This window comes from Phodopus roborovskii, unplaced genomic scaffold (genome assembly GCF_943737965.1).
Source record: "Phodopus roborovskii unplaced genomic scaffold, PHOROB, whole genome shotgun sequence".
Taxonomy (NCBI): Eukaryota; Metazoa; Chordata; class Mammalia; order Rodentia; family Cricetidae; genus Phodopus; species Phodopus roborovskii.
In genome coordinates, this window is record NW_026126432.1 from 4,000,331 (window position 1) to 4,013,240 (window position 12,910).

A 12,910-nucleotide genomic window follows, 5' to 3' on the forward strand; every position below is an offset into this window, starting at 1 on the left:
AACTAATACAATTCATCACCATTCAGTCTTCAAAAACTTCAAGTTAAAATGAAGATATGGGTCAGCTGACCTCTCTTCCGCTGGTTGCTTGACTGGGCCTCATCCTCGCTGACATTCTCAACAGGACCATCTAGTTTTGCTTCCCGGTTCTCTTTGCTCTCATTGTTGCTTCTTTTTTCAATCTTCTCTTCTTTTTCTTTTCTAAATTGTGGCTTCTTATTTCCTTGGCTGCTAACACTCTGAGACTGAAAAAAAAGTGTTCTGAATAGAATAATTTCCATTAACATTTCAATTTTAAAAAATCAGCATCTATTATAAGTATTGTTAAATGAATTAGAAAGTAAATAACCAAAAATAAAAACCTGGAAGGGAGGGGCATTTGTCTAGTATGTATGAGGTACTGGGTTAAATCCCAATTTCACCAACACATATTAATACTATGCTGTCACCATTAGTCTAAGAAATGCAAACCATATATTTACTACAATGTCTACAAGTTTTAAAAACTGACCAAATTAAGAGTTACTTAGGTTGTAAAATAATGGGAATTCTTAGACACCACCATTGTGAGTGAAAACTTGGCAATTTCTTTTCTTTTATTCTTTTTTTATTTTTTGTTGTTGTTTGTTTTTTGAGACAGAGTTTCTTTGTGTAGCCCTTGCTGTCCTGTAAGTCACTCTGTACACCAGGCTGGCCTCATAATTAGAGATCTTTGTGTTTCTGCCTTAGTGCTGGGATTAAAGACATAGGCTACCACTACCCAGACTGTGGCAGTTTCTTATAAGTAAGTAAATAATAACTACTATATGATCTTGCCACTCTTCTCCTAGTTATTTACTACATGGACGGAGGGAGGAAATATCCATGCCAATTTTTATATAGTTTCATTTGCAATAGCTAATGTAATGCCCACCATTACATTACAACCATAAAAACAAAATGTATTACAGACACACAAAACATGAAAAAAATCACAAGATAGCAGTACTGAGTAAGACAGAAAACACAGTGCCTCCTACACTATTCCACACACACAGAAAATACAAATAGTTGCTGGATAGTGGGGATGACTGCAACATTTGCAGGCAGAAGCCAACCCCCCTTTTTTTCTGTTTGTGTTGATGTAATGAGTTTACTTGCACTGGATTGTGGTGGCTCACACCTTTAATCCCAGAGACAGGCAGAGCTCTGTGAGTCTGAGGGAGCCTGGTCTACAGATGGAGTGCGTGCAGGACAGGCTCCAAAGCTACAGAGAAACCCTGTCTCAAAATAAAAAAAGAAAAAGAAAAAAGAAAAAAACCCAACCCCTTCATCTAATAATAATTAAGTGCTAGAGAGATGGCTCAGTAGTTAAGAACACATGTTGCTCTTTCAAAGGACCTGAGTCAATTGCCAAAACTCAGTTTCTCACGACCACCTTTTAATTATGGCTCCAGGAAGTCCTGACCTCTGCAGGCATCAAGTAAGCATATGGGTCCCATACACACACACAAAAAAACTCATATACATTAAATAAATAAATCTAATTTTTTAAGTCAAAAATAAAATTTAATCCTTTTTGTTAAAAAAAAAAAAAAAAAAGTTACACAGAGATGCAAATACCTTACCCCAACTCCTGGGGATATAGCCAAGTAGGGAAATGTAAATGAAAGTAGTACATTATAATTGAGCAAAACACTAAAAAGGCTGTCAAGTTTTAATCATCTCATCAAGGCATATACTCATACAAAATGTAACTGATTTATTATAACATATGTGATCATTATTACAAAATCAAAGGGAAAATGTACTCTAGGTAAATGTTAAGGCACTAAATTCATTACTAATACTATGGAGCAAAGAATATTTCAAGTAAAAATAATCCTACTGATGAGATATATCTTTAAATATACACAATACAGCAATTAATAATTTTCTTTTTAAAATAGACTTAAATACATACTTACCCCTGTGTTCACTAGTTCACCTGGTGTTGGCCAGTTTGCCATATCACTGAAGTCACTAGCCTAAAATGTAATAAAATAATTGTTATACCTGAAAAGAATTTTTAGACAGAAAAAATATTTCTAAATGTCATTTTTGTTGCCAGGCATGGTGGCACATGCCAACAATCTTTAGCTCTTAGAAGTAGGAGAAACAGAAACTCAAGATCAAGCATGGGCACAAAAGGGTAATCGGGGCTACAATGATACCTCTGGGGCTCATGTAGCAACATGTTTTGATCCCAGCAACCTGGAGGCAGAAGCAAGAGGATCTCTGTGAGTTCCAGGCCAGCCTGGTCTACACAGTGAAACCCTGTCTCAACCAAAAGGGGGGGGGAGAAGTAACAGCAAAATCAAAGTAATAGTTATTTTGAAAAATCACCTCTATTTACTTATACGTAGACTTGTCAAGTTAATTCAAATATTTCTCCAACATTTTGAAGTCAAAATTCAATGCCTTACAATCAGACTTCAAAGCAGAATTGCTTCAAAATGATTTTCAAAATCAATACATTTAAAAAATACATCCTATAAAAGCATACCTTGTTGGATTTCTTTGTCTTGAGTTTTCCCGCTTTTATAATTTTTGGGGAGCTGAGCTCTAAAGAAAATATATAAAATTGTTTTTACAACCTTTTATTTAATACGTTTAGCAAAATAAGTATTATTCAATTTTGACAAGTTAGCACAGTCATTACAACAAAATCCTTCTAGGACATCAACTGTAATATGCAAATTCAATGTTATTTCACATTTAAAACGTAGAAAATACTAGCAGGGCAGTAGGGACTCAAGCCTTAAAATACTAGCATTTGGGACGCAAAGGCAAACAGATCTGACACCCAGGGCTACACACACAAAAGCAAAACCAAACCAAACCAAACCAAAAAAAAAAAAAACCTGTTTTGAAAACACACACACACAAAAAAAATATGGAAAATACTAATTCCGACTAAGCTGGCAGACTGATCCTTTTATTAAGAAAATACAAGCATGGCGGTGTTGGCAAACACCTTTGATCTCAGCACTTGGAAGGCAGAGGCAGAGGTAGGCAGATCTCTGAGTTTGAGGCCAGCCTGGTCTTCAAAAAGAGTTCCAGGACAGCCAGGACTGTTACAAAGAGAGACCCTAGGGCTACATAGAGAAACTCTTGTCTTTTTTTTTTTTTTTTTAAGATTTATTTTATTATGTCTACAGTGTTCTGCCTACATGTATGCCTGCGTGCCAGAAGACGGCATCAGACCTTATCATAGATGGTTGTGAGCCACCATGTGCTTGCTGGAAATTGAACTCAGGAGCTCTGGAAGAACAACCAGTGCTGTTAACCACTGAGCCATCTCTCCAGCCTGAGAAATCCTGTCTTAAAAGCAAACAAAAATAACAAAACAAAAAAGAAAAGAAAATACATCATAAAACTAAAACTGTAGCTTCTAAGTAAAATTCTATTCTATGAATTTTCTTCTCTCTTATAATTTTGTTTTTTGGCATGTCATGAATGGGAAGGTAAGTGTTCTATCAAGTTACAGCCTCAGCCCTCAACTCATTTTATAATAGGATAAAGTACTCTATATAATACATTCACCAAGAAACATCTAGAAAATGGGTTAAGACTTCAAACTACTTCTAGGAAACAAACAGGTTTGATAACCTGTAATAGATTATACTGAGTATCTCTCTCTACTAGGGATTCTGTCCATGTAGAACACCATTACCGGAGGCAAGAAAGATGACTCAGTGGTTAAGAGCACTTGCTGCTTTTAAAGAAGACCCTGGTTCAGCTCCCAGGGTTCAGTTCCCAGCATACACATGGCAGCTCACAACCATCCATAAGTACAGTTTCAGGGAATCCAAAACCCTCCTCTGACCTCAGTGAACACTAGGCACACACATGGTATACACACATGCAGACAAAAATACTCATACACAGAAACTAAATTTTTTAATAACAAACAAATCATGGAAAGCAACTTGGGAGGTAAAAGCATTTGTTTCTTACACATCAGAGAGGGAAGCCAGAGCCAGGAAAACAGAGGCAGAAGATGATACAAAGGACATGGAGGAGTGCTCCTTACTGGCTTGCTCAGCCAACTTTCTTATAACACCCAGCACTACCAGCTCAGGGGTGGCACCCCAATGTATTAGGTCCTCCAACAACAATCATTCATTAAAATTGTTCACAGGCCAATTTTATGGAGAAATTTTCTCCTCCCACACCCACCCCACACAGATAGGGTTTCCCTGTGTAACAGCCCTAGCTGTCCTGGAACTAGTGCTTATAAACCAGGTTGGCCAAGAACTCAGAGATCTGCCTGCCTCTGCCTTCCAATTGCTGGGATTAAAGGCAAGGGCTACTATGGCCAGGCTTGGAGGAATTTTCTAAATTTAGTTCCCCCTTCTCAGATAATGCTAGTTAGTGTTGACAAAACAAAAAATAAATAAATAAAATAACAACCAAGCAACCAGGACACTCAGAATTCAGACACAAAAAAACGAAAGTAACAGTTCTCTGTAGAAATTTGTTGGCTGGGGCTGCAGTTCAGTGGCTGGTAGAGAGCTTACACAATATGCATGAGGTCAGTGCCCCAAACATGCAAAACAGACAACCATTGCATCACCTGTCCTTATCTTGAAAGACAGCACAATGGCTGATCATAAAAACCGTCGTTAAATTAAGGCTTTTAAAGCTGCAGTTTGTGGTTTTTTTTTTTTTTTTTTTTTTTTTATATTTACTCACCCACTCATGTGTGTATGTATGCATGCATGTATGTATTTGGATTTATTTGTTTGAGCCAGGGTCTGGATCTGTAGCCCTGGCTAACATAGAACTGGTTATGCAGACAAGCTGGCCTCAAACTTGAATCGATCCTGTCTCTGCTTTCTTCCCTAGTATTGGGACTACAGGTGCAAGCCACCAGTTAATCATACCAGCCTGGGACTGGAAGTCTACCATCAGCATGAGCTACAATAAGACTTTCTCTCCCTCTCAGTCTGTCTCTGTGACACACACACACACACACACACACACACACACACACACACACACACACACAGAGAGAGAGAGAGAGAGAGAGAGAGAGAGAGAGAGAGAGAGAGCCTCATAAAGCTAGAAATAGATTTAAATAGGATCTAGAACACTTATCAACAAGGCAATAGGGAGGCTGAGGCAAAGGAACTACCAAAGTTCAAAACCAGGCTGGCTGTAATCTTAAATTCTCTTTGAAGTGGGAAGGGGAGGTCAAGATATGGTTTCTGGTTAAGAGCTTTTGCTACTCTTTCCAGAGGACCTGAGTTTGGTCACACAGGTCATAACTGCTTGTGAATGCATCTACTGGAGGTTCAATAATATCTTTTGGCCTCTATAGGCAAGTGCACACCCTTCCAATGCACATAGACTTAATTAAAAATAAAATAGCAGTCAAGTATGGTATCACAGGACTTTAATCCCAGCATTTAGGAGGCAGATAGGCAGGCAGATTTGAAGAGGCCAGCCTGGTCTACATCTAGAGTTTCAGGATACCCAGTGCTATATAAAGACCCAAATAAATTAAATAAATAACTATGTGTATACTTTTTAAAAGAATGCTTATCAAAGAAAGAAAGAAGGTAACACAGCATGGTAGAATGTGCCTGTAATACTCTACAAGTAAATGAAATAGCATGTATAGGCACATACATATATGTACAAGTGCATAGGGATAAAACATGTCAAGGAACATGGCAATCAATCAAAATGCAGAGTTGTAGAACCCAGTCCCATTGAATATAACTACAGTACAGCTCACTCACCTATAGTTCAGGGAACTTTGCAGAAGAGGGGGTGGAAGACAGAACCAGAGGAGAATCAGGTAATATGCTGTGAGGCTGGGTCTCATAGGAATGCCAGAAGCTAACTAAACCCATAAAGTCTTCCTAAAATGACTACCTAAACATTAGCTGAACAAGGACAACACCTATAATATACATGCTAAAGTAGACAGGGGAATGACCATAAAGCCTTAGTCCTACACAAAGAGCTACAAGCCACAAAGAAATGCTCAAAGAGAAATAGTCTTTCCCAGGAAGAAAACAATTGGTTATCCAATACCAAATGGGCAGCCCTGAAAACATAAAGTAACATTAAACAAACAGAGAAGGTTGTTTTATGTTTATACATAGGAATAACAATGAAAAAGAGGGCATAATTTTGAAAAAAAAAAGCAAGGAGAGGTATATAGGAGGGTTTGGAGGGATGAAAGGTAAAAAGGAAATGATGCTATTAATATTATAATCTCAAAAAATAAATAAGTTTTAAAAGACCACTCCATGTCAAAAAAAAAAAAAAAATACAGGAGTATAGAACAAAAAAGGGGGGGTGGAGTAACCATGGGGAAAGAAACCAGTATAACTATTTTGGGCCTGGAGAGTTGGCTTAGTGATCAAGCGCACTGGTTACTCTTGCAGAAGACCCAGGTCCCAGCACCCACATGGTGGCTCACAACTGTCTAGAACTCCAACTCCAGGGGATCCAATGCCATCATCTCCTGGCCTCTGAAGACACTATGCACACAGGTGGTACAAGACATACACTCAGGCAAAAAAAAAAAAAAAAAAAAAAAAAATCAGGTTGACGGTGCAAGCCTATAATTCTAGCACTGGGAAGGCTGAGGTAAGGAACTCAAAAAAAAAAAAAAAAAAAAAAAAAAAAGGAAATAAAAACAAAAACAAAAAACCTGTAAGGCCAAGCTGACCTACATAGCAAGCCTCTCATCTAAAAAAGGAGAAAATTCCTGAAACTCAAAAGGACAGAAAGTCTTAATTCTCTCCTTTGCTAACAAAGAAAATATCAATTTATAGTCACTGGAAAGCAATGTGTCCAACAGTAATACTCTGCAATATAGCACTTCATTTCTACATTTATCCTAGAGAAAGATGTAAACAAATACAAAAAGATACATATAAATGGAGGCACATGTCTTTAATCCCTGCAGCATTCCAGAGGCAGAAGCAGAGTTCAAGGCCAACTTGGTGCACAAAGTGAGTTCCACGACAGACAGGAGTGTTTCACAGAGAAACCCTGTCCAAAAAAACAAAAACAAAAAAGTTGTTTTGTCAAGATAGGGGAAGGGAACAAGCAAGGCTCAATAGGTCAGCCCTAAATTAGCTATATGAGCTATATCTATGGATTACTCCACAATTTTAAAATGAATATAGATTATAAAGGATTAGCCAGACAGCTGGATATCACTATGGTGATGAAATGTCACAAGCCTTGAATCACAATATTTAGTAAGTGGAGGCAGGAGGATCAGAAATTCAAGGACTGCTTCAGCTACTTAGTTTCTGGCCAGCCTGAGGTACACAAAACCCAATCTTAAATTTTAGATTAAACTTAAAAATTAGTCAGTACTAAAAAAAAAAAAAAAGGTGGATGAAATTTCCTACTCCAAGCACATCTATAGAATATACTTTTTGAAAATAATAGCTAGAAAGATCTAAAAAAATAATAATAATCAGAAACTGATTAACCAATAACATGACTTTTTTTTTTTAACTCTTTTTAAAGGAAAAATCAAAAGATCAAGAGTTATGGGTCTTCTCTGTGGTGTATGTTGACATGAAATGCAAAGGCACAGCTATGTGAGGCAAGCACTCTACCAACTGAGCCCCAATAGTTTTATTTTTAGGACATACATACACACACACACACACACACACACACACACACACACACACTTTGCTTATGATGTATTTCATGAAGATATGAACAGCAAACTTGTGGTTTTTAAAAAAGGGTTTGGGGGAGTGAGTTGATAAATAGTCACATAAAGCCAGGCACAACAGCAAATGCCTTTAATCCCAGCACTAGAGAGGCAAAGGCAGGTGGATCTGAGGGCAACCTAGTCTACATAGTGAATTCCAGGTCAGCCAAGGCTATATAGTGAAATCCTTTCTCAAAACAACACAGTCAAAGAATAAATATGAAAAAATGGTCAAAACATCAGTATTTTTATATTCTGAGGTTTTGTGAAATTACACTAAAAGACTTATTTTTACTATACAACTACAGCTACAAGCAAGCAATTAACAAGTCACTTACTTAATGAAGAGGTCATTAAATTATAACTATTTAACACAAGTTTAAGATAGTTTGAAAAGATCTTAGATCAGAAGTCCCAATACTAAAGCCAAGACATTCCTAGGTGGCCCTGGCTTTGGCTCAAGTGTTTTATCTGGTTTCTCAGAAACAGAATAAACCACCAAAGCCATCCTAAAAGTGGAGGCATGTCTCAAAACATGGGAGCCAGCCTGGTCTACAGGGCAAGTTCCAGGACAGGCAATACAGAGAAGCCATGTCTCAAAAACACCACAAAAGATGCTGCCTCACTTTTGTCTAGAAAAGGTTAGGCTGCTGATATGCTGGCTAAGTAGGTAAAGGAGCTTGCTGCCAAGTCTAACTTGAGCTTGATCCCCAGAGCACACATAATCTAAGAGAAACGACTCCCCCAAAGCTGTTCTCTGATCTTCACATTAACCACTGTGACACTGCTGGGCAGGGGTAGATGGATCTCTGTGAGTTCCAGGCCAGCCTGGTTTACAGAAAGAGTCTTAGGACAGGTTCCAAAGCTAAAGAGAAACCCTATTTCAAAAAACAACAAAACCCCACTGTGGCATGTGTGTTTGTGTGTACACACAATAAATAAATGTAATGAAGTTTATGACCATATCCTAAAGACTCCATATGCTTATTGTAATGTATCTCTGAAAATAGAATTTATGACAAAAATTTGTGGATGTCATTCCTTTACCTCACTCATAAGATTATCAGTTTGGCTTTGATTAATATCCTTTTCTTTCTCTTCCAACAGTATCCTATTTTGCCCGGTGTTAGTGGCACACACCTGAAATCCCAGTGCTCAGGAGGCAGAGGCAGGTGAATTTTTGTGAATTTGAGGCCTTTGAGGCCAGACTGGTCTACAGAGTGAGTTCCAGAACACAGAGAAACTCTCTCAAAACACCAAAAAAAGAGTATCCTATTTTATAATATAAATCCTAAGAGAATCCTCTCAATAAATTACTAACTTAATATAACAACCTGCAGCTTTTGAGTCCTAAATGGTCTCTGGACATATTTGATTACTTATCATCATTATCATTCTCTTTTTGACACAGGGCCTTACTTTATTTCACTTTAATTATGTGTTTATCTGTGTGTATTGTGTATGTGCATATGAGTACAGGTGCCCAAGGAGGGAAAAAGAAGGTATTGGGACTCTCTGGATTTGGAGCTACAGACAGCTATTCACTACGCAATGTGGGTTCTGGGAACTGAACTCAGATCCTCTGAAAAAGCATTATATACTCTTAACCTCTGAGCCACCTCTGTCTCCTGCCTTGCCTCACTATATTGGTCTCAAACTCCTAGGTGTACTTGATTCTGCAGCCTCAGTCTCTGAGTGGCTGGGGCTATATATAAGTATGTACCATTACATATCTCCTTTTTTTTTTATTTTGTATTTTAGAAAATGCCTTACTTTTATTTTTGTGTGTCTCCACCCAAGTGCAAACACCCTCAGGGACCAGAGGGCAATAGATACTCTGGAACTGGGTGAGCCTCTTGATGTGGGTGCTAGAAATGAAAAGAGTCCTCTGAAAGAGTGTTAAGTACTCTTTTTTTTTTTCTTCCAGTAAGTACTCTTAACCACTGAACCATCTGCCCAAGCACTATACCATCCTATTGACTTTTCTTAGGGAAACAGGAGACCACAATACCTAGCTTTCATGTAGAAAGCACTCTAGTGTCAAGAACTGGCTCTACTGTATGTGGTGGTGTAAGCCTTTAATTCTAGCACTTGGGTGGCAGAGAGACAGGCAGATCTTTGAGTTTGAGTCCAGCCTGATCTACAAATCAAGTTCTAGGACATCCAGGGCTGTTACAAAGAAACCCTGTCTTGAAAAACAATCAAACAAACAAACAAATTGGCTCTTCCATGTCCATCCTCCCAGGGGCAGGTTTGAGGGGAGGTATGAGCTTGTTGCTAGCCTTGATAATTCAGAAAACGCCATCTCAAAACAAAAAAAAACAAACAGACACAACCAATCCATATCATTAATTTATAAGGCCGATAATCTTATAAGACCAAAAGTCTACTAGCTAGTTAGCAACAACTAAACTATCATCCACTTCTTTCAGCAGTGCATTCATTCCTATACCACAACCTCTTATTTAGGTTACCTGTTAACACCTTTTGATTTTTTTCTTTAGTTTAGAGGCAGGGTCTCCCTACATATCGCTGGCTGTCCTAGGTCACTGGGTAGATAAGGCTGGCCTTGAACTCAGATATGTGCTTGTCACTCGCTCAAGAGTGCTGGGATTAAAGAATGAGTCACCAGGCCAGACTCCTTTTGATTTTGAGATCCTGGTCTTGAGTGTAATCCAGGCTGACCTAAAATTCTCCTGCTGGAATTACAGGTATGGGTCATATTCCCAATTAAGTGTTACTGTATTCTTAAGCTAAGAAAAACTGAAGATCCAAGGCACACATAGGTTAAACTGTCAAATATTTTTCCAAGTAATTTGCAAATAAAATTCCTGAGGGAGTGTAGGAAATCTACATTTACAACTTGATGATAAAGCCCTGGGCCTTATCCCAACATAGGAAAAAAAAAAAAAAAAAAAAAAAGACTCTCAGAGAGTCTCTTGAAAAGTTTTAAAGTCTAAAAAACTGGGTTTATAAAAAATGGCTTCATATTTTATTTGGTAGTTCAATAAATACAAATCTAGACGTGGAGAGGTAACTGTCAATAAAACAATCATCAAGGGCTTTCTTACTAGATTTTAGAGAAACTTGGCACAGCATGTTTAATTCACTTAGCAATGGTACTAAATAGCTCTTTTCAACTAAGCCAGAATTACGCCAATACTAACGGAGAGCAAAATTCAGTGGTTTTTTTTTCTCTCCCTTAAAGTGCCAAAATTTAGTAAGAATTGATGAGAAGAGACTAATGCCTATAATCCCAGTGCCTTGAAGGAGGCAGTGGCAAGAGGGTCAAGAGTTACAGACCAGCCTGGGCCACTCAGTTTGGGTTTCAAAACCCAACAAATAACTAACAAAAAATTAATGAGGATTTCCTTGCAAAAGCTAAGAAACTAAGTTAGTCAACATTTATCTCCCCCTACAGGAGAAATACAACTATCACATTTGTACAGGATCCCTTCACCGCGTTTGACCCCCACAACCCCGAAAACATGCTCAAACTTGGACTCTCCTCAGAACAGCGAAACAGTGCCAACAAAACAATCTCAATTTCCATAGAAAACCCAGTTATTTTTAGTACAGTTTATTTTCACTCAGCATTTCCATTCTCTCTCTCTCTCTCTTTTTTTTTTTTTTTTTTTTTTTTTGCGTTTTGAAATACTAAATTGTTCAGTCTGGCTTCGAACGCCTAATCTTCCACATCGATGGGGTTACAGGCGTGAGCCACAAAGTACAGGCCAGTATTTTCTAAACTGCAGTTGCTGCAACCCAAATAAAGCTCCAAGGGCCATATTGCATTGGTCAGCATTCGAACGCAATGGCACAACCCAATCTCTAACGCGCAGGCTACCATGGGACAAGCCGTGCGATCCAGACTCTCAATCAACTGTCCTATGTCAGGCATTCTGAAACACGACCGAAAATCACCTCAATGCCAGCTACATTCAGAGCCACAACCACCTAGCAGTCTTCTGACACTTCGCATTTCACCAGTTAACTTCCCAAGCGAGCCCAATCGCGCTCGCACTAGCACACAAATCCGCTTTTTCTGACTCGCTTACACTCAGGCAAGTTCACGGAAACTTTCCCACAGTCTTCACTGCGTCCGGGTCGCCGACACGTGAAGGCACAAGTCGAGCCCGGCCGGGGTGCCCAGTCACCCACGCCGTCCGTGCCCCTAGCCGTCAAGGAGAACCTGAGGTCCCACCTCTTCCTGTCGCTCCCTCTCCCAGATGTCCATTTATGTAAATCGGCACGTTGAATGACACCTAGGAACCCAACACCTCCCGCGGACTGCACTTACCGGCCTCTGGGGCGTCCTGAGCGGGCGGCGGCGCGCCGGTGCCCACGGGGGACAGGTGCTGCGGCAGCTTCTTGGTCCACGGGTTCCCCTTTGGCGGCGGCGGCGGCTTGTCCTCGGGGCCGCCTGCCGCAGAGTCCTCTCGGGCGTCCTCTGAAGGGTCCCGCGGTGCTGGCGGCGGCGGCGGTGGCGGTGGGGCCTCCCCGCCGAAGGGACCCCCGGGCGCGCGCGCCTTGTGTGCCAGGTGCAGCGCCAGCGGCCTCACGGGCACGGCCGCTTGCGGCACGCTGTGTCCCAGCACGAGCGCCGGCGACGGCTCTCCCCGCGCCCCCGCGCTGGTGGCGGCCGCGGCCCGCTCCTCCCTCGCCTCCTTGCCCTCCCGCTCGCCCGGCGCCGGCTGCTCCGCCCGCCGGCTCGCCGCTGCCAACAGCGCGTCCCGGTCGCCGGCCACGGCGGGCGGGTCCTCCCGGGGGGCAGCGGCGGGCACCGGGGCGCGAGCGGACATGGCCGGCCCCTGGCCCCAGCCTCCTGCCCAGCCCGGGGCCGTCCGGGTCCAGGGAGCCCGGCCGCCCCTCTCTCCACACGGGGGCACAGACCCGCTTCGGTCCTGGGACGCGGAACCCGCCCGCCGAGGCGTGCAGCGCTCGGCGTGCCGCTCCTCCCCGCCCGCCGAGCGGAGCGCTAACCGCCCGCCGCCCGGCCTCGTCGCAGCGCACGGCCGGAGCTCGCCACACGCGCCGGGCGCGCCCGAGCCGCGAGCCCTCAGGGGGCGCGGGCGACAACTCGGGGCTCCAGCCAGGCTGAAGGATCTTTAGGGGAGCCGCGGAGGCGCGCGCGGCCTGAGCCGGTAACTGCCCCAGGGGGCGGGGCGTGCAGAGGGCGAGGCTGCCGGG

General features: G+C 41.6%; 1 protein-coding gene across 1 annotated transcript in view; it reads right to left on the reverse strand.

Annotated features, from left to right (window-relative positions):
- Larp1b (La ribonucleoprotein 1B) overlaps positions 1-12,660 on the reverse strand; it is a 94,793-nt gene extending 82,133 nt beyond the window's left edge. Inside the window, 4 exon segments of the mRNA XM_051185684.1 lie at positions 71-245; positions 1,947-2,006; positions 2,525-2,583; positions 12,021-12,660. Of these exon segments, the coding sequence (XP_051041641.1) occupies positions 71-245; positions 1,947-2,006; positions 2,525-2,583; positions 12,021-12,522 (796 nt within the window). The 5' untranslated portion in view covers positions 12,523-12,660.
- Positions 12,661-12,910: the final 250 nt, after the last annotated feature.